The sequence below is a fragment of the Bos indicus genome, chromosome 16 (assembly GCF_029378745.1).
Source record: "Bos indicus isolate NIAB-ARS_2022 breed Sahiwal x Tharparkar chromosome 16, NIAB-ARS_B.indTharparkar_mat_pri_1.0, whole genome shotgun sequence".
NCBI lineage: Eukaryota > Metazoa > Chordata > Mammalia > Artiodactyla > Bovidae > Bos > Bos indicus.
The window spans coordinates 32,516,625-32,539,098 of NC_091775.1; the positions used below are offsets into that span (position 1 = coordinate 32,516,625).

General features: G+C 47.4%; 1 protein-coding gene across 2 annotated transcripts in view; it reads right to left on the bottom strand.

Moving 5' to 3' along the window:
* Positions 1-444: 444 nt before the first annotated feature.
* Positions 445-22,474, bottom strand: part of KIF26B (kinesin family member 26B) — a 517,976-nt gene continuing 495,946 nt past the window's right edge. For both annotated transcript variants that reach the window (XM_070768089.1, XM_070768090.1), the window contains 3 exons: positions 11,707-11,909; positions 11,097-11,247; positions 445-7,500 (listed from right to left, as the gene is read on the bottom strand). In XM_070768089.1, coding sequence (XP_070624190.1) covers positions 7,352-7,500; positions 11,097-11,247; positions 11,707-11,909 — 503 coding nt within the window. In that variant the 3' untranslated portion in view covers positions 445-7,351. The remainder of the gene's footprint in view (positions 7,501-11,096; positions 11,248-11,706; positions 11,910-22,474) is intronic.

Genomic DNA, 22,474 nt, shown 5'->3' on the forward strand with positions numbered 1-22,474 from the left:
GAGTATACCCAGTTACAGGTGAGACCAGCCCAGTTGTGACAAAGGGCTGTGTGTCCAGGCCCAAGCAGTCTTCATGACTGTCAAGGCCTCTATTCTGTATCAGCCCCAGAGGCCCTGGACTGAGAGGGAGTCCCTAGGCCAACAAAGCCATCACCACATCAACACCTAACTTCTTGACACGTTTCATGTGTGATCACCAACCTGAGGACTTTCAGGGATGCAGGACTCAGCCCCACATCCACCACCCCTGCCTGAGCTTCTGAGCTTGTTGGGGGCCAGCCCCACAGTGGGAGGAGACAGGCCTCATCCTAGGAAGGCCCTGGGGCCTGGGAGGAAGTCCTCAGCCAAGGTGTTGCTCTAGTGAGATGCCCTTGCCCTTGACCTTGAATTGTTCCCTCCTCTGTTCAGAAGGATAAACTGGAGAGAGGAATTCATGACTCTGAGTAGGAGAAAAGTGAACATTTAATGCCACCATAGGTTGATTCTTTTTAAACACCAGATTCTTTTCCGACAACATTTTACACCTCATATGCCACAAAAAGTCAGAGATCGTAGCCAGCAAACAATGTCTTCACACTGGAAATGGCACACAGCTTAATGAAATCATGTCACCAGTTTTTGAGAACTATAACTTTCATTTCCAGACTGTTCTCCAGGTAGCCTGCTCACATTTTATCAAGATCAAGCCAACAGTTAACTCTTTTATCGCTATGTGAAGGCCCATACACAAAACCAGCCTGTTTGCAAATAGGCTGCTGGGACCTACCCAAGTACAGAATAGTTGAATTTCTGACTTTTAACAAATTTTATTAAAAGTTTTTAACAGCAAACACTTGTAAGCTAAGAACTTCATTTTTAAAATGGCACCAACTTTTATCCAAATAGTGAATTTAACACAATGACATCAAATACCACCATTGAATTTTAAAAAAAGATTTTATGAATTTGTTTATGAATTTGCTGCTTCTGACACAATAAATGCACTTGGGCAGGTCTTGTCTGCAATTTTCAAATTGGCCCATTTCTACAGATTAGCATATTTATATACACATACATACATGACTAGAGCTGAAGGAACCACAAAGATCATTTAGCACACTGTCTTCATTTTACAGATTAGAAAACTGTGTTCCAGAAAAGTTGGGTAATATATCCAAGGCCATAGGACTATGGTCAAAGCTGGAGTTCGAACTCAGGTTTTCTGTCTTATGTTCTTCCACCATGTCACATACCTTCTGTACACATGCATCCGTATACGCCCCCGTGCACACACACACGTCAGTCCCTCGGTGTGGTGGGTGTCCACATATCACACACCTGGTACAACAGCACCTTGTGGGCAGAGTCCAAGACGCTGGACTCAGATCCCGGTTCTGCTATAAAACTACTCTGTGAACTTGGGCCAGTCGTTGGCTATTGACTTCAGTTTCTTCATCTAAAATGATTATCCCCAGCTCCAATACAGAGCTTTCATCTCTTCAAAGCACTTCCCATACCTTTCTCTTTACACTCTCCCAGAAGGGCAGCTAGTATAACCCCCGATCTTGCATCGGCGAGCCACAGGCCCAGCCAAGTGAAGCGATTTGCCCAAGGTTGCATAGCGAGTGAGGAAACCAGACCTGGAGCCCGGCTTCCTTACCCCAAGCTCAAGGCTTTTTCTCCTAGGTTTAGCTGCCTCTCAAATGAGACTACTGACCCCCCAGCCCCTCCAAGCCTCTCAGGGATCCAGGGAGGGGACAAGATGCCTTAAGTATTATGGGTTTTAAGACTCACACTAAAGTGCTTTGGTTTCTCCAGAAAAGAACATGTACTATATATATATATCTCTCTCTCTCTCCAAGGTAAGGAATTTCAGGTTCCTTTTCCAAACCCCCTTCAGGAACACCGGGGGTGCTGGGGTTTCTCAGGGAAATGTGGGAACCTAATATTGTCTGCACTTCTCAGAAATTTAGTGTGGGACCAGCAGGAAGAGGCTGGATCCTCTCTAAGGCCTGTGGAGGCTGCTTTCCAAGTCCATTATCATCAAGTTCAAAAGGAAAGGATCTTTTCCCTTTCAGCTACTTACTTATTATAGAAACAAACTACATTTTGAACTAAGTCCTGTACTTTGAGGATGGACCCTCATCCCTGTTCTCCTGATTGACTTCTCTTTCCCTTCTGGTACTTGTGTCTCTGTTAATGGAGCTTTCTAGAGTGAGGTAAACAAACAGCCATAGGCAGATCCACCAAACTTACACTTTGATGCACAGCACTTGGATAGCATTTCCAACCATGATGTATAAATAATATAAAACATGAGCAATGCTACAAAACAATGGCCTGAGTTTACAAATAAATTATAACTTCTTCATAAAGTGAATATGACAATGTGGGGTGTTGGTGAGCAGTATGGGGAACAAAACCTTTCGTTTTGAAGGTAATTTCTCTATATAAAATAGATGTGCCTGGGCCCGCACTTCAGGACTCACTCCAATACACATACAGACACTGGGAAATGCATTTAGAGAATATTAATTATATGCACTGAAGCCTTGATACCACCTCAAGCACCACTATGTCTCTGATATTATGACATCATCTCTGGTTCTGAGGGGGGCCACCCAAAAGCAGAATGTGTTTGTTTAGGGATGGGATAAGTAGCTTCTAAAATTTTGCAAAAAAGTTTTGTGTTTGTTTGTTTGTTTGTTTTTTGAGAAGATGAGCCTCTCCTGGATTGGAATTATGCTTTTATCTGGATATGACAAACACTTTGGAACAGGTATGTATTTTTTCAGGAAGACTGTTAAGTGACACAAGTTGCGAGATTTTACCCAGAAATGTTGACAGATCTTTGCTGGAGGAAGAGAAAGAGAGGTTAGAATCCAAAGGAACGCTATATTCTATCACCTGTCCTACCACTAGCCCCCCACCCCCCCAAAAAAACTTAGACCATTTGCTAGCAGTTGTCAGTGAGACTGAGTGTCGGTTTTGCTTCACTGGGTGCAGAGGAAAGTGGGCTGCACAGGCCCCCCTTAGGCAGTCCTGCTTCAGTGTGGCAGTGCTGAAGAGCGTCCTCTATGAGGGAAGATGGGCATACTGCCTGGGTGGGGGCAGCAGGCAGGCCCCAGGACCAGTGCCCATGGATGGTTTATCCAGCATCAACTCGTCAAGAATGGGGCTTTCAACATGTTTCTCACAGGCATGGTTTCAGGGTTTAAAATACATTGCCTTTAAAAGTGAGGAAACCTTTTAATATGTGCTCTAAAAGTGGGGCTAATATTCCAGCAGGAAAAGCACAATGAGTAAATTCACGAATTCTTCTGGTTTCCATTTTGAAATTAACTCATCTTTAGTAATGTCTGTTACGGCCCAAACCCTTTATGGAATAGGGAATTTAGAAACATTCATCACATCGTTATTCGTGGTGGGAGCCTTGGTTACACATCAGCAGTGGCCAATGACACAGACAACTGTGTGGAGAGAGAGCTTAACAAAAGCCCAGGCTCTTGCAAGCTCTACCTCCATCCCAAGAAACCCAGGTCAGACAGCTGCTTTTGAATAGGAACACCTGTGATGAAGGCTGATGGAGTAACCAAAATTCATGATCAGCACCTGAAGCCCATAAACGATCTCTTGCTCAAAATGAACAGAAATCCGAGCACCAGTATAAGGTACATATGTATGTGCCAGACTATTTGAACCACAGTCCTGGATGGTTTCTGTGGCTACAATGAAGCCACTGCCACCTTCCAGGAACACAGACTTCAAGTTTAAGACTAATTTATGACAAATGGCCAGATTCCTGCCTGCTGAATTCCCCACTCTGGGCTACATAGCGTTTTATCGCAGCTTTCTTCTCTTTCCAGTTTGGGATCTCTTGTATGAACCCCATCTGAGTCAACACAGGACCGACCTCTGCTTCTGCATCTCAAGCTCCCCACCTTCAGAACAGCAACTGCAGAGAAAACAACAGGCGGGGTGTTTTCAATTTCAAGTCTGGAAGAGATGAAAGTTAGCGACAGCTTCCCCATGATGTAGAGGGGAATTCAAGGATGAGAAGATCAAAGGTTCCAGCTCTCAGGTGGGGCTTGAAAGCCCAGGATAAAGCAAACTCTCACTCTGTGGCAACATGAAACACCATCGTGAGATGCACTATGGATTTACTCCTGGGGAACAACCTCACTATTCCCCTTTTGGGCTCTGAGTTTTGTGATAATGCTTCCACCTCACACTGAGCTGAACTTTGGAGAGGGAAGATGATTTCAGACAAAGAGTCAAGGCTTCTAAATGTTAATTTCAAGTAAATATTTTTCTGGGCCTTTCATTTGTGGATAATAGAATGGAATAATGGGCTCTTTGACATTCTCTTTGCCTTCCTAGGTTATCTGTCATCAAAACCACAAGGGGACCTGGACCACTTCACATTTGGTTGTTGAATGAAGCTGTTCTTTGGTTACTAGAACTGCTGCATGACAGCTGATCAGCTGTACAATCAACTGATAGAACCAGGAACAATCACACGATAGCATAAAATTCATGATTTCTTCACAGAGTTCATCAATACTTGGTATGTTGTTTGTAGCTGACTTAGGCCAGAAAAGAAAAAAAAAAAGGAAAAAGTCAGAATGAAGAACCTCCATGCCAAGTTGTTCTCCTACACCATGGCAGCCTGCGAGAAGTTCAATGGTGTGGCATTTTAAGAGGCCAATCTGACTTGGCAAGAGAGCTCTTGGTTTTATTCAACCCTTTGCTATCTCACAAAGTTGTTACATATAAAGCAGGTTTAGGCAGGATGCAAACTGAAGGCCATTACCCCTAGGAAAGATTTCACTGATCAAGATTTGAAATTCCTGTAGATGTTTCTACTTAGTCTCATTCCAGGAAAGGCACAAGGGCCCCCTTGCTGGCCTGTTAAGGAACTCAGCTCAGTGAAGTAACCTGTGGGGAAGATAAGGCCAGGGCAAAAGCTAAGGACACTGATTACTAATCAAGTGTGTATGTTTCCAACAAAGAGAAAGATACCTTTGACAGTTCTTCAATCAAAGGCTTTCCATGAAATGGTATATTTCAAGCCAGCAACCAAAGGGATGCCAAGTGGAAAACCCAAACAAATTCAACAGATTGACATCTCTCCAGCCATTTCCATTAGGCTGCTTTTTAACAAGTTCATTTACACAAGAGCAGAGACCAGAGCACACCCAGCCCCAGAACCATGGAGCTGCCCTGCAGAATGGGGTTACGGTGGGGGAGGCCTGCCTCTCCCAAGGTGAGTTGTTAAACTAGAGGGGGAAACCACCCGTTCTGGATTAACATTTCATCATATTTTAGCCCGTGTTAGCTATCAGATGGAGCACAGCTTCTGTGTGTACGATGCCATAGGAGCAAGTTTGAATCGAACATAAAGCCAGACAGAAGCTGGCTCCTAGCCTAAGGGGTTGTCTGTGCCCTGTTCTGACCAGTAAAGGGCTGCACTATGAAGCTCACAAGACTTCGGTTCCCACTTACTGGGTTCAACTGAGCTTTGCCAGTTGTTTAGCCAGATCTGCTGGGCTGCATGTGTACAAAGGAGCATTGACAAATTCAATTGTTCTTTTTCCTTGGGGAGCAGTTGGGGCTGAGGAGTCAGTTAGCCAGGACTGCCTCGCCTGGAAATAAATTCATGAAGTTATGCTGCATTTGAGGTCAAAAAGAACAATACTCTGGAAAATCCTGGGCACCTCTATCAATGGCCTGGCTAGAGAGGCCTGGGAGAAGGTCCTGACTGGAAGGTAGGTAAACACTTTGCTGTTGCACAGCTGTTATTAGATAATCCCTGGACCACTCTATGCTTTGGGTTTCTATCACTAAAATGGGTATACTAATCCCTAAGGGAATTGTGGCAGAGATGGACATCTCAATTTGAGAATAAAGTCCAAAGTTCCTGGAGTCAAGCCTGTACACTCACATGCATGAAACCCTGGGCCCCACAGGTGTGTGATGTATGACCGGAAACCTTTCTCTGCCTTCAGGTGTCAAGGTTGAGCAGACAGGCCTGGTCCTTTCTTGGTATGGAGGCTTTTGTTCAAAAGGACTGGAACTTCTTGCATTAAACAGCACTCCGGACAGCAGAAAAGTTGTGTAACCCCACCCCCCCCCACATCCTTCCTTGTTCTGGACCAAAACTACTTCCGTCTCTGAGCATCTACAAGTCCAAGAAGGTCTCCAGACTGGGGAAAATCCTCTGCTCTAATAAATTTGCAAAACTGGGGAACAAAAAATATGGCTCCGTTGAACTGGTTCATGTGTTCTTTAGATCCAGAATCTTTGGAATAAAAATGAATATGAAAAATGTTTTTGAAGACCCCAGCGTCGTGGGTAAAAAGGAACCAGTCTTACGTGCCTCAGGACATGTAAAGAGTCGGATATGACTGAGTAACTGAGCTGAACTGACGTGCCTCAGGACTTGGAGGGGCAACTATTCAGCACAAACATCCCACTCAAAGGGTAAGGAGGGCCAGGGTCATAGAGGCGCCTTTCCCCCTGAAGACACACCTGTTTCTCTCAAGCTCACGTGCGCATGCTCCATAATCGACCTCCAAGTCTGCCCTCTGACCCTGCCACTGGTGGGAGGTGGCAATGAGCATCACCTGTGGTTCCAACTGTCCCTGGAAACACACTGGCTTGGGCCCAGAAGTCTCTAGCTTCTGTTCGAGTGGCCTTCCCAGCAGAACCATAGCAGACAGTTAACATTTATTCATATGCAATACTGATTAGGAAAGAGCTCTACAAACACAACTTACTTAGAAATAGCAAGTCAGAAATAGGCTAAAACACCAAGAGAAAACGAGCTGTAAATACATTGCAAAAATGTGTTTGATTTTTTTGTTGTTGTTCATGTTGTTGTTTTCATCTTGACTAGCACCATCTGTACACAAGAAAGTATGAACATAAACGTTTGGATAATAACAAAGATTTGCAAGGCACTTAATCAGTCATTCGGGGAAACCTGTTGTTTTGTTTTAGCTTTCCACAACAATCCCACGTCCACTCTCGCCCTTTCTCACAAACCAGGAGAAGAGGGAGGTCTCTTTTGCCAGCAGTTCTTATGTACAAACAAGTTCTTGAAAGTTCCTCAAAGTGCTTTTTCAGTCTCACGGGGGCTTCCACGTCCCTTGGGCTTCCCATCATTCGCTCCTCTCCTGCGGGTCTGGTTCTGCACCGTTCCTACAGAAAACAAAAGAAAAACTCGCCTTCCGCTCCACGCTCACTCCAGACTTGCCATCAACCTTCGTCCTCCTTCCGTGATCTCTGAGCGGCGCCGGCACTAAGAGCCGGCGCAGCGCGGCTGCCTGCGGCTCGGGAGCGAGGGCCGGGCCGGGCCGGGCGGATCCCGTCAGCGGCGCCGGGAGGTGATGTCGAAGCAGGTGATCATCATGAGGTGCGCCTTACAGAAGTTGACACGGCTCTCCAGGCGCTCCGTCACGCACTCCAGCGCTTCCAGGTACTCCAGGGAATCCAGCTCCAGAACCTGCTCCAAGTCAACTGCAAAGAAGGAGAAGCCCGATGGAGACGCGCCGCCTACGGGGAAGGGTGACCCGACGGGTCGGCCCGGCCCGAGGCTGCTGCGCCTGTGCCTGGAGGTCTTAGCACCACAGTGCTCTCGACCTTCTGCAGCTCTCAAGTCAGGAGCAGAACCCTTTGTTACTTGCAACTGTACTGGGGCCCTCCATTCTAATGATAACACTAAATCCCCGACATTTAATTGAGGCTCTGTGTGTGCTAAGTTGCTTTAGTCATATCCGACTCTTTGCTACCCCATGGACTATAGCCCACCAGGCTTCTCTGTCCATGGAATTTTCCAGGCAAGAATACTGAAGTGGGTTGCCAGTTCCTTCTCCAGGGGATCTTCCCCATCCAGCAATCTGAACTCTGCGGTTCCTCAGTGGTAAAGAGCCCACCTGCAATGCAGGAGACATTAGAGATGAGGGTTCAATCCCTGGGTGGGGAAGATCTCCTGGAGGAGGGCATGGCAACCCACTCCAGCATTCTTGCCTGGAGAATCCCCATGGACAGAGGCCCCTAACAGGCTACTGTCCATAGGGGCACAAAGAGTTGAACAACTTAGCATGCACGCACAGGTTAATAACTAGATTCTTAGACTCACAGACACAGAGAACAGACTTGTATTTGCTAAGGGGCAGGGCAGTGAGGGAGGAAACTGGGAGTTTGGGATTAGCAGATCCAAAGTATTATATATAGGATGAATAAACAGCAAGATCGTACTGTATAGCACAGGGAATTTTATTCAATATCTTGTGATAAGCCATATGGAAAAATGTATATATATGTTATATAAATGTATATATAAATATATATGTGCATGCAACTGAATTATCTTGCTATACTGCAGAAATTAGCACCACTTTGTAAATCAACTATACTTTGATGAAAAATAATTACAATTCTTTGCTCAGAAGACAAGCAAGATTTAGGACCCAGATTCTGTCCCTAAAGTTCAGACCTGCACAGAGTTAAAAGTCTGTTTCCTTCAGTTCCTCAAGGGCAATCATCTGTGGCCACCTCTCCTGCGCCACTGGCCACTAGTTGGTCCAGTCGTGACTGGGTAGGATGGTGGGCTGCTGCAGAATGTCCAGCGTGGGGAGGACAGGTGTGGACAGCAGCCAGGGCAGTGGGGATTCCAGCCCTGGAATCCAAGGCAGGAGGCCTGCACTTGACTCCCAAGAAGGCCACACCTAACCTGTGCTGGCACACGGTCCTTAAAAGTAACACTGAAGAATCATCCCTAGTCTGCCTACTTTCCTAACTAGAGTTGCTATGGAAAGTAAAACCAAAAAGAAACAACGAATGTGAATGTGGTTTAGAACTGCTACGAGCTATCTGAAAATCTGGGGTGGAAATCAGGGCTGACTTCTTTTGTAGGGGAGTTAACAGAGCTCAGAGAAGGGATGTGTCCTGTTCAGGGTTACATAGTTAATAAGGACAGGGGCTTGGAATAGGGTGGAGGCTCCTGAATACCAGTCTAAAACAAACAAACAAAAAACCCTCCCCATACCATATCCACATCAGGCTATGTTATTGGATCACCTTGAAAGTGGCATCAGAATTAGGAAATTTGAAAAAAAAAAAAAAAAAAGGATCCCAGCACATATATTTCTATGCCAACACCCTGCCTGTTATCCAGGGACTAGTCAGCATACAGCCTCATTGATTTTTTTTGTCATTCTTGATTTTAATTCATCTTGAAGGGCCAATCTCTGTGCTTCTCCTTTCATGTGGCCTTCTGTTCATTACCTTCCTTAGCATAAAAAAAAAAAAAAATCACTGATTTCTGACAAAGGCAAGAAGGAAGCAATTGTTTCCTGGAAGCATCTGCATTTGTACCGATGTTTAAGCAGCTCACTTCCTGGGAAAAGTGTGACTTTGTAAGATGAAGACAATTGTCAAGGCCGCCTCAGGCATAAACAGCTCTCAAAAATGTTGTTAAAAGGATAAAAAAGGAAGAAGAGGAGCTGCTGAATGGGTGCCCCTGGGATTCTGAAGTGCCAGAGGATTCATGGAAGAAGGAAAAGGGTGTGTACAGGTGGGAGAGACCAGCATTAGGCTCCATGTTTATGCCATGGCCAGACTTCAGCTAATGCCCTTGTTCGTGTCTTGTCTGCCCCATCACAGCTTAGAGGGAAATACCCTGGAGAGCAGGAATTTGTGTCTCTGTCAGGATTTCTAACAAGGGGCCCCCGTTGGTGCATCAGGCAACCAGGCACTGAGGAAATAAAATTCCTCAGCCCTTTGAGAACGGCTATTTTCATTAACTCTGATAATACAACACTAATTACTACTAAATACTGAGCTTTCATCACTGGCAGGCAGTGTAAAGAGCACTCGACCAACAGTAGCTCATTCACTCTCCCAAAGCTCTATGAGATGGGCAAACTTTCCCGTCTGATGGTTAGGGAAATCAAGGCCCAGAGAGGTGAAGCGTCTTACCCGAGGTCTTACAGCCACACCCAGAGCGGCTCTGCATGACTGCAGCTGACACCACACACGGTATAACTCAACATGGTAAGATGCACCATGATAACTGGCCCCAGTGTCCTGTCCTCCTACTGGTCTGTTTGATCCTCACATGAACCAATGAGGTACTCAAGGGTGATGTTATTACTGCATCTTTGTGGAAAGGAAGCCACCTGAAGACATGCTGTGAAAAGGGCAGGGCACAGCTCGGAGGCTGGAAAATTCCGTCCTTTCCTCTTTGCTCAGGATCATTTCACCCAGTATTTTTCTTAAACCTCAGCTCCAGACTCTGCCTGTCATGCTCCCTGCACTGACCTGGGAATGCCGGGAAGAGGTGCTGTGACCTTCAGGGGTCAGTTGTGAAGAGAGGGAGGCACAAGGAAAAGCTGGTGAGTGCAGGACAGGAAAGGAGGGAAAGGAATTCTAGTGGAAGTAACGCATTTTATTCCAGAGGCTAAGTTGTCCAGCATTGGGCCCCATATCATTGAAACAGTTGGGACCAGATCTGAGCTTTATTTTGTGGTAAATGGAATGGTTAGGAACAAATAAATAAGAGACAATTGAATCCATCTTTCAAAGAGAGCAAAATTGTTCTGAATTGTTACTAGATGGTCGCTGTCATCCTGGGCTTTCTATTAAATGGAAATAACACTGCGAATGTTATTCTTTTCACTCAAAAATGTGGTGTTTTTTTTTTTTTGCTTTCTGGGTTCTTTGTGAGGCTTTTCTAGGATTGCACATTCTACCCTATTAAGAGCTCTATAAATTCTTGTCTATTTCAGGCTAGATATGCAATGTGATTTTGTGGCCTGGGAGCAGATTTGTAATATAGCCTTCATGTCTGGGTGATTGTCCACCACATGCAGGGGGAGAAAAAAATATCTCATTTTCAGATGCTCTGGACTGAGACACACAAGAAATAATCCGGCAAGAGCCATGGTCACCACCCGCTGCCCCCTCCTCCCCATCTGCTCCCAGGAGAGTGGGATCGAGCTCAGGGAAGCTGCCTCCAGCCGATGGGCAGAGGTGGGGTTCAGACAGCATCTGAGTCCCTCGGCCTGGTCTGTTTAGTGGGTGAACCTGGGAGTCGCAGTGATGGGCCTTACATTCACTGAGCCACTTGTTAGGGTCCAGCATCAGATACTGTTTGGTCGTCTCCAGCTCCTTCATCAGCCATTCGTACTTGGCTCTGACCTCCGCAATTCTCTGCTGGCGATGCTCCAGAATTTTCAGTTTTGCGTTAAAACACATGACCTCCTAGGATGCAGATGAGAAAGAGACGGGAGGTGAAGAGGGGAGGAAACGGGGACCTTCAGCTCCAATCCAGCCCACGCAACCTCTTCTGGAAAGGAATACTTCGGCTTATACATCTGTGCAAGCAGGGCGCAGGGGGCTCAGCTCTGATGCCCACGCACAGGACAGGACTATCACAGGCTTATCCCAAATTTAGAAGGCGGTTGGTGTCCCAAGCTGGAGCCAGAAAAGCCCGGGGAGCCCACCAGCTCTCCCAGTCTTTGAACCTTCCACGTCTCCAGGTGGAGAAATAAGCGGCTCTCCCAAGGAGCTGGGTGCACAGGCCTGGGTGCCGGCCGGAGCCCTTGCCTCCCACCCGCGCGGAAGCCACTGGGGATCTCCGGGGCCTGCGCCCCTTCTCAAGCACTGCCCCCGGGGGGCCGACAAGGGGACCTGCGGGGACGCGGGGTGGAGGAGGCTCACCTTGCTGCTGCCCCCTCGTCGCCGCTGCAGCCGCTCCACGTCGTCGATTTCATAGACTTTAATCTCAAAAGGTTCCCCGAGGCCCCTCTGGGTGCTGCGCAAGGGGCCATCCACCCAGCGAATGCCCGCGCTATTGGTAGGTTTTCTCACGGGGGAGGGGGTGTCAAGGGACAGCGCCGGGATGAGCCTCCGTCTCTGGGAACCTAGGTAGGGAATTAAGTCCACAGTCAATAGTTTTGAATTTCTTTTGAACATATTTTTAAATGCAAGGGGTGGGGGCATGACAGCGCCCTGCCCCCCCATCCCTACCCAGACCTGCGGCAGAGCTGTGTTTGAAAGGCTCCAACCTCCCACCACCTCAGCATCCACTCCCTTTCACTGGCACTTGCCTTCATTTCCACAAGTTCAACTCCCACCCCCTACCAGTGGTCTCCCCCTTAAAACACACAGGCTGGAGGACACTAGAACTGAGAGCCACTCTGGCTATACCCTCAGCATGGACCCGTGTTAGCATGAAATTAGAGATGTTCAGTGTTAGGGGAAAATAGATGCTAGGATTTGATACTGTAGTAGGAGGAGTTTATTTGCTTCTAACAATAACACTGGAATCAGCACTGCTTATGCCAGGCCCTGCTGGACATGCTCTACGTACTGTGATGGAGACTGCTAGCTGTCCCCCAATACCTACCGTCTTCTTCAACCTCAGCAAGAGATCCAAGTGGGTGCTGGATGCACAGGGTACCAGGTGTACCCTATGTAGTACATGTGACTTAAGCTCCACCAGTGCAGTAGAAGTGCCCTTTGCAACAGCTGTAATAGGAAGTGTCCTGAAAAGGTGAGGTCTGCCCTCCTTGTCCTCTCTCCTTTGTCTCGGATGGAATACGGGCTGCTGCCCGGTCCATGATGTGAAGATTGTAAATAACAGATAAACGAGACAAGCAGCCAGGATTCCTGGTACCCAGGAGACCTTCACATGATCACCTATGCAGTTTTTTTCTTTTTAAAAAAGATTTACTTTTTCTAGAGAAGGTTTAGGTTGGCTGCTAAATTAAGAGGAAGGTACAGCGAGTTCCCATATACCATCGGGCCCCACAGACCCACAGCCTCCCCCACCATCAACATCCCCATCACAGAGGTACATGTGTTACCACCTATGAACCTGGCGCTGACACGTCATTACGCATATGGACACCCAGAGTCCATAGTTCACATCAGGGTTCACTCTTGGTGTTTACGGCCTATGGTTTGGATAAATGTGTAACAATATGTATCTGCCATGATAGTATCACATAGAGTATTTTCATTGCCCTGAAAACCCCCTACACAGACTTTTACATGAGAAATTAATCTTATATTGTTATTGGGTTTTCTGTCACAGACAAGCCTAGTATGTAATTCTCACAGAAGCAGAAAGGTACAAAAGACTTCCATAACTTGTCCAAAGTCTTAGCATTACCGTATTTAAAAAAAAATCCATTGCCCACATTCTCCACCAAAATAAGAAATATCAGATGATAAATGATCTTCCCAAAGAATGGGTTATGATTAAACACTACAGAACATGGCACATAGTAGGCTGCGGCGACTGAGGATGGACAGGCGGGTGGTACTGCAGACCAGGATGAAGACAGGCGGGGTGGTGATCTCTCAGGAGGCTGTCACTGCCTGTATCCTGCTTCATGGTCAGGATCTTACCTGCATCGTGTCTGTTAAACATCTTATATTTTACCCCTAGTCTGAGTGGAGGGAATCTGTTTGCAAACTGGGAAGCCAACGGTAGCCTCCCTGGGAAATGAGTCTGATTGCTGGGTCTGCAGCGAGATGCCTCTGTCGTCCTTGGGACTTCCTTGAAAAATTGACCCTGTAAGCATCTGCCTCCAAAGTTTGCCCACCTCTTGGATTCTTGATACTCTTTGCTGCTGGTGTCTGTATTGCGTTTGTGGTATTTGGTTGCAGTGCCCCTCGATATCTGGGACCCCAGAGATATCTGGGAAGAGGGGTGGGCCAACACAGTAAGGGTTGAGCAGAATATGTAGGGGTGAAGTGTACTGTTATGCCATTTAAGATGGCTGTTCTCTTGCTTTCTATGCATTCCCCTGCTTAACCAGTCCCGGCTGCATTCACATGCCTATCCAATCCTCTTAATTCTAGGGCTTAATCAATCCCTGGTAACCAATGAGACTACCTGACATCAATTGGGCCTGTAAATGGTAGCCTCCTTCTCCCTCAAGTAGCGAAAACTGCTGCCGTGTCCTGCCTGCTGCACAAGGTGGGGTGTCACTCCAGGACCCCTTGTGTGATATCCCCTGTACCTAAACCATTGATGTCTCTGTTGCTGTCTCCCAGCTCTTTCTTCAGTCTGGCCCAACTACAAGGTTTGCAGGCCTGTGGGGTGCAGCCCAACACATACCATGCAGATTTGAGCCCTAAGAGGCAGGTCTCTAGAGGATTATAAGAAGCACTCACCAAAGGGCTGTCAGGACGGGGGGCCCCAATGCACCAAGCACCACTTTTTTTGGTGACTGGAGTGACATGAGTGACATGAGTGACATGAGTGAGTGAAACCATGGCCTGGCTTCTGAGGATGGGGTCTAATCTTTTCACCCACATCTGAAGTGGATCTAGCCTCCTGCTTTGGGTGACTACCAGGTTTGTCCCCCTGGCTCTGGCCCCTCTCCTGGTAGGAGGCTGCAGGCCTGGCCTCCTGGTAGGGAAGCCTGGTGCTGCCTCAAACAGCTGCATCTCCTGAGGCACACACACCCACCTGGCACCTTCTTTCGCCAGGACCAGACATTAGGAAGCTTGCTTTCTCCTGGAAGGAGGATGGTTGGGAAACATGACACCATCCCAACAGGTTTACCTTGAAGCTGAAGGGAGCCTGATCTAATTTAACTCAGAATAGATATGTGGTCCCTCCTGCATCTGAGGGAAGACAATGGCATCTGTGGGAAGCCTTGGCTAGCTGCAAATAGAGTCTGAACTGATTGTGCTTTGAGATAGAATGTGTGTCTGTGCCCAGTCATTTGTAGTGACCGACTCTTTGCAACCCCCATGAACTGTGTAGCCCACCGGCTCCTCTGTTCATGGAATTCTTCAGGCAAGAATATTGGATTGGGTTGCCAGTTCCTTCTCCAGCAGATCTTCCCAACCCAGGGATTGAACCCAGGTCTCCTGCATTATAGGCAGATTCTTTACCGCCTGAGCTACCAGAATGGACCTCATTAAAGTCAGATTTGAGTGAGAGTGAAGGAGGGCAAGAGAACGTACACACCATTATATGGCAGCCCTGAGAATACGAAGGATACAAAGCACTGAGACTCTTCTGGAGGCTCCGGGAGATGGGCTATATTGGTCAGTGGGCTGCTGTTGGGGGAAGCGCTGGTCCTTACAGCACCACCCCTGCGGTGTTTGGGGAACTCTGGAGGAGTCAGTGCCCTCTCTCCCCCACTCTCCCTCCATCTTCCTCCCCGATTCCAGTTGGTTCTGCTTGTTGCATGCTGGGCCAGTGTGGCCTGTGTGACGTGATGACCCTTCCAAAGAGAAAGACACTGTACTTTTGTCCAACTTCAAGAGATGCAGTGACTGCTAAGAAAAGCTTAAAATACCATAAGCTCAGAGAGAAAAAGAGCCAGAACTCTTTGAAACAGAACCAGGGGGCCAAGGCACAGGACAACCTTCTCCCCAACCTAGGGAGCTAGGAGTGTGAAAAGCCACTACCTGCAGCTCCAGGTGGTGGCAGCGGTGCTGGTGCAGCGTTCAGGGCAGTGTGTGCCTGTTCAGAGTGCAGAGTCTTTCCTTCAGGAGACAACAAGGGACTCGAAACACAAAGTCAGCTTTCCCTACAGAGCGTACTCTGTCTCTAGGCTCCCTTGGTTTCATGTCAAATCTCATTTTGGGGGGCCAGATCTTTAACTTGTGTATGTATGTGTGTGCAAACACACATGCATACACACACACACTAACTTACGAAACTAGGAAGTGTCAACCACTGAAGATGTCAACCACTGAAGTAAATACCTGTCTCCCTTACAATGGAAACGAACCATCCGGTAGTTTGGGTTTTTTATTTAATTGGTCTGATCATGCCAGCTGACTCTAAGCACGCAGTTCTGCCTTTGGAGCTCAGCTCCAGTGAGACTTGGCTGCTGCAGAACATGCGTGGAGGCCAAAGAACACCGAGCATCACTGGGAAGATGTTCAGCTCTCAGAGACAAGAAGAGTCTGAGCATCCTTCAGGTGGAGACTTGGCCCTCATTCCTCAGGCTGCAAACACTTGTGATGGGACTCCTGGTAAGCCCTATTTTCTCAGTTGGATAATATATACTCAGCCCCTAGGGAGGTATATGTATGGGCATTGTGCATGCTGCAAGTGCTAAGTCGCTTCAGTCGTGCCCAACTCTTTTTGACCCTATGGACTGTAGTCTGCCAAGCTCCTCTGTCCATAGGGATTCTCCAGATAAGAACACTGGAGTAGCTTGCCATGCTCTCCTCCAGGGGGATCTTCCTGACCCAGGGTTTGAACCCATGTCTCCTGTGGCTCCTGTACTGCAGGTGGATTTTTTACCACTAGCACCATCTGGGAAGCTATATGGGCATCTCAGTGCACCCATCTCACTGGGTGCATGGGTCCAGACATTTCTGGGATGACTCTAAGCATCTGTTTATGTGAGAAAAAGGGGAAGAACTGAGGAGGCTCATGGGATGGGTGGTGTATCACTTATCTATCACTGTGTGACCAATTACCCTAAACCCAGCAGCTAAAAATAACAAATGTTGGTTCTCCCACACATTCCTACGAGGCAGGGATCTGGGAGAGGCTGATGGAGCAGGTAGTTTTGGCTGAGGGTCTCTTGTGATCTGCAGTCAAGTTTTCAGCTCACAAGATGGGGCTGCCATCCTCTGAAGGCTTGACTGTGGCTGGAGCATCCACTTCTAAGCTCACTGTTGTGGCTGTTGGCAGGAGTTTCAGTGCACTGCCTGGTGGGCCTCTGCACAGGGCTATTTATGGCATGGCAGCTAATCTACCCAGAGCAAGAAAGAGCAGCTCCAGTGTCTTTCACAACCTAATCTTGAAAGTGACATAACCATCACTTTCATCTACCTTATTCAACTGGACGCAAAGACCAACCATAGTAGAGTATGAGAGGGGATGAATCAAGGGCGATGCCAGGAGGCAGGGCCCATTGGGGAACACTGAGGAGTCTCGTTACCACAGATGGGAAAATATCAGGAATTAGGGTCACTCTCTATTAGCCTCCTCATCTCTCCAGGGCACCCTATGAGATGAGAGCAGAGATCACCCTGATTGGTGAGAGAAAAGTAAAGAAGCCTGAAAGGAGAATGACATTTTACAGGGCTACAATATCCTGATAGAGATATTCTGAAGGCTAATTTCTGTTATCTTTTTTCTATGCTTTTTTGCAATCTTCTCAACTTCCTCACCATGTCAATCAAGCCCTGCCAGGGTGAGAAGTGAGTGTCCAATGTCAAGTGAATTGTAGTCTAAGGGCTTCTCCTGTGTGTAGTGACTGGCTATCTTGGATTTTCTCAGAGTTCTGAATTTCAGTTCAGTTTAGTTGCTCAGTTGTGTCTGACTCTTTGCGACCCCATGGACGGCAGCATGCCAGGCTTCCCTGTCCATCACCAACTCATGGAGTTTACTCAAACTCATGCCCACCAAGTCGGTGATGCCATCCAACCATCTCATCCTCTGTTATCCCCTTCTCCTCTTGCCTTCAATCTTTCCCAGCATCAGGTGGCCAAAATATTGGAGTTTCAGCTACAGCATCAGTCAATGAATATTCAGAACTGATTTCCTTTACAATTGACTCCTTGGATCTCCTTGCTGTCCAAGGGACTCTCAAAAGTCTTCTGCAACACCACAGTTCAAAAGCATCAATTCTTCGGTGCTCAACTTTCTTTATAGTCCAACTCTCACATCCATACATGACTACCGGAAAAACCATAGCTTTGACTAGATGGACCTTTATTGACAAAGTAATGTCTCTGTTCTTTAATATGTTGTCTAGGTTGGTCATAACTTTTCTTTCAAGGAGCAAGCGTCTTTTAATTTCATGGCTGCAGTCACCATCTGCAGTGATTTTGGAGCCCCCCCAAAATAAAGTCTGTCACTGTTTCCACTATTTTCCCATCTATTTTCCATAAAGTGATGGGACCAGATGCCATGATCTTAGTTTTCTGAGTCACACCCAGAAAACTAAATCAAGGCAAATTTGGCCTTGGAGTACAGAATGAAGCAGGGCAAAGGCTAATAGAGTTTTGCCAAGAGAACGCACTGGTCATAGCAAACACCCTCTTCCAGCAACACAAGAGAAAACTCTACACATGGACATCACCAGATGGTCAACACTGAAATCAGATTGATTATATTCTTTGCAGCTGAAGATGGAGAAGCTGTATACAGTCAGCAATAACAAGACCAGGAGCTGACTGTGGCTCAGGTCATGAACTCCTTATTGCCAAATTCAGACTTAAATTGAAGAAAGTAGGGAAAACCACTAGACCATTCAGGTATGACCTAAATCAAATCCCTTATGATTATACAGTGGAAGTGAGAAATAGATTCAAGGGGTTACATCTGATAGACAGACCGCCTGAAGAACTATGGACGGAGGTTCGTTCTGAACTTGGTCACTGGTAAATCAGGTCCATGAATGAACTGATATCATCCAGAACTTGCACCCACTATTGAGGGGCCTCCCTGCCCCTCACGTCTCCTCCAGAAGTACACTGGGAGTCTTACTTGGGGTGTGATGGGGAAAATTGAGGGCAGGGGCCAGGGGAATGTGGTCAGACCAGAGGAAATGGAGTTTAATGCTATGAAGGGAATTTCAGAGGGAGAGATGGTGCCCTCGCTCTGCTGGAAACGGCACAGGAAACAACGGTGCCGAAATGCCATATCATCACTCGGAGAGAACTGACCACAGGACTTTGGTCTGGCTCCCATAGAAATATGAGTTCTTGGATTTCCACATGCTCTCAAGAAGATGCTTCCTGCTCTCCTCTGAGCCCAGGCCCTGCCAGTGGCCGCTCTATTCCAGGCTCCTGGAAGGGTGGGGAAGCGCCTTGGTCGGGCAGTAGTGGTGTGGGACCTGCCAGATGCAGCTGTCTGGTTGGAGACCACTCGTCCTGAACCAGCCTCCCCCCTGATGCCAGTGGGTCATCAGAAGGATTCTTTCTTCTCTATCACTCCCTACTCATCAGCCCAGCACTCTGTATGGACATGGAGATGTCAAGTGTTAAACAAAAAACCTAAAGTTGATAAGTGCCAACAGTTTTGCTGCATGAAAAGGCCCCAATTTGACCTGAATCCCCTGCTCTCCCAGCCACTCCAGGCTTGGCTGCCAGTTGCATATGTTTGGAGGGGCCCCCAACCTGTCATGGCCCATCCCACCCTACTCTCCACAGCGCTGATGACTCCAGCAAGGAGTCTGATGTCAGGCCTTCCATCTTTACCATCACTGAGTGCAGATAACAGTGTCCACACTGAATCTGAAGATGCTGCTTCTTAGGTCAAGTGTCAGAAAACACAGGCATTCCGAGCAAAGAGGCCCACAACACACCTTGAGGGACATACAGATGCCCACCCCGGCCGCCCGCGGGGAGCCCGCCATATCAGCTCTCCGGCCATCACCCTCCATCTTCATTCTGACCCAGGGAAGCATCACTAGGAAGACAGTGAGTCAGAAAGCAGAAAGCACCGATGCTCAAAGGCCACCCAGGCATGAGCGATGAAGAGGGGGCGGGGAAAGATCAGTGAGTGGATTTACTGACCAACGAGAGCCAGCCAGCCCCAGGCCTCCCAAATGGATGCAGATGTGGCCGCATGGGCAGCTGTCGGGCTCGAACTGATGAGTGAGCTTGTCCCAGGCTGCAGAGGAGATGGGGAGATGGCCGGCCATGGACCTGTCCTCTAGGCAGAGCCCAGGCCCCTCACATGCTCACTCGGTGCCTCTCAGCCCCGCACCCACCTCCACCCACACTGCACTCTAAGGAGCTTCCTCAGTGTCTTAGGGAGCCAGACTTTTCTATTTTTTCCCAACTTATTGTCAAAAAGCCTGTCTTATTTGGAACACTTTCTCATCTGTTTCTAGATGAAGTCTCTTAGAAACACTCTAGTAATTTAAAATCAGCCAGCAAGCCACTCGCCTTAGCCCTGTTTCCATTAAGCCAGAGACCACTGTGTTTCCTGAAATTCATTAAAACAAAATAAGATTGCACCTGAGAACCGAATGGACCAAGGGGAGGAGACAGAGTGAAGCATGGTGCTCTAGGCCCTTGGAGGAGTGACCAGTCACAGATTCCGGGGCAGAAGATCTGTAAACTGAACCTATCAGTCAGTAATGTTTACTCAGCTCCCAGAGAAGGGAAGGCACAGTGTCTGGTGCTTAGAGTGGGAAAGAAAATAAAAAGTTAGGTTCAGTGTGTGAAACACGGGTCACCAGCAGGGCAAGCGCTCAGAAGTACATAGAAAAGAACTCAGCTAACTTGTAGGACCACACTACCAGCCAGCCAACCAACCAATGAATCAATCAACAGTGTCCACCTGATTCATGGTAACCTGCACCAGCCCAGCGCCGGGGACTTGACAGGCTGAGTCAAGTGCCGAACAGGCCTCAGAGAAGCTCCTGCCAGGCAGGTTGAGCCCTGGGTGCATTTCAGAACCGACATGCTCCCCGGCTGGCTTCTCTCCTGGGCTTTCTGGATGCAGGGTCACACCACACCGGGGCTTGCTGCAATGGAAATGAACTTCACTCAAACCTAATCTAATTTTCATATTTCCCTGGCCAGCCTGAGAGACAAGTGGGGAGAAAGAAAGAAGCCAAGGGGGTAACACACCAGGTGTGGGGTCAAGTGTCAGGAACATGAGGAAGAAGAGAGAGAGAGAGAGTCAGGGAGGGCCCACGTGATGGGTGATATAAATGAGCTATCAGTGGAAAGCTGGGGCCTCAGGTGGGGCCCAGCTGATGCAGCCACACAACACACTGCCCATCACTGATTCATATACTTTTAGCAACTGATTTTCAGTTGCTAACCTATGGACAGGTTGAACATCTGCTCCCTACCTGGACTGGCTGTCATAACTTTACTTCATGCCTAACAGTTACACCTACATGTCCGTGCACCTATCATAGCGGGGCTGGCAAGGAACGGTGGAGGGACAGATGAAAATCCATCAACAGAAAGCAACCCACAGCTTCTGTCATCTTATGACACTCTCAACCAAGAACCTATAAATGACTCCCCATTGCCAACTGCAATAATTCTTATCATAGTTGCCAGATGCTCAAGGAATAACTTGATCTGGGCTTACGTTTTCTGTTTATCATCACATCCATTAAGAATATTACCGTTATTGAGTTAATCCCACTCTGTTGTCCATAAACCACGCTCTTAATGCCCCAAGCTGCCTCAGCCGACAATGCCCTTTGTCCCAGCATCCTTCAAGGCCTGGCTCAATTCCAGTGTTTCCCTATAGCCTTCTTCAACTGCTCTGGGCCATCTTTGTCTAAATATTTCCTCCACTTAGCCCTCACTTCCTCACTCAGCACTTGGCAATGCATCTTGGTTCCTGGTTCACTGTTCTCTGTTTCATGTTCTTTGTCCTTGCTCTCCGATGAGATTACATACTTTTCACAGTGGCTTGGTTTTCTATGCTGCCTGGCCCTTCCCAGACACACTTGCAACTTTCATATCACCAAGCTCTAACAGCACAGAAGAGGTCTGATCAATGTTTAACAACTCAAAAATAAATCCCATTGACTATGCATCATCTTATGGAAAGGAAGGCATATTAACACCAATATTCTTTATGTTATTCACATCATCTTATACAGTGTAGGAACCACCTCTACCAACCCCTTCTTTTTACTTCTATGTGAGAAAACTGAAGCCCAGAGAGTATAGCTACTCCCTAAATGTCACACAACCCAAGACCCCAAGTCTCCTGCCTTTCTAGCTCAGTCTTCCTACTGCACCACGCCCATAGGAAAAGCCCAATCTGCTCACTCTCCACCAGCACAGATCTCCAGGAATGGGACTGGAAAGGTGAACCATCAGGATGTTTGGTTTCTCTATGTGTACTATAAAGCACTCACAGAGCTCAAGGTTCTCTTCCTAGTAATATATTTCTAGTTCGTTTTCACTAAGGAGATAACAAAAGAATTTAAGTTTTCCAAATTCAAAAGCAACCTCCACTAACAGATGACTGCTTGCCTCCCCTGCAGTTCCCAACATCTCCAGTAACTGTAAAATCCAGCCATGGAGCTAGGAGTTTCCTTTGAGGAGCTTTATGGCTTCTCTTAAAGAAGTTGCCTTTGATTTATGCTGATTATGTCTGACAGTCAGCATTTCTCTTAATAATAATCATAAATAAGTGAGACAAGGTCACCTCGCATGCAAGGAGCGTATCTCCACTGCCATATCCATTAGGGAGCCCAGGATCTACAGCAGCTGCTCACAGAGGTTCGATGCCCTCAGCACTCCCTGTGAAATCCCATCTCTGGCACCAAGCCCGGTGCTTTGATTGTACACCAACAGCCAAACCTAACGAGGGACCTTCAGAGAACACATTTCCAAACAGAGGCAGCACCAAGCAAGGACATGTGCAGGGTCTGTGGTCCACTTTCCAAGTAGTTGCCTTAGTTTTTCTTCCCCTCTACTCCAGTGCAACAGCCAAACCAAACAATTCAAGTAAAAAAAAAAGAGTAAAGCTATTGAAAGAATAAACTGGATAGGTAGATTCAAG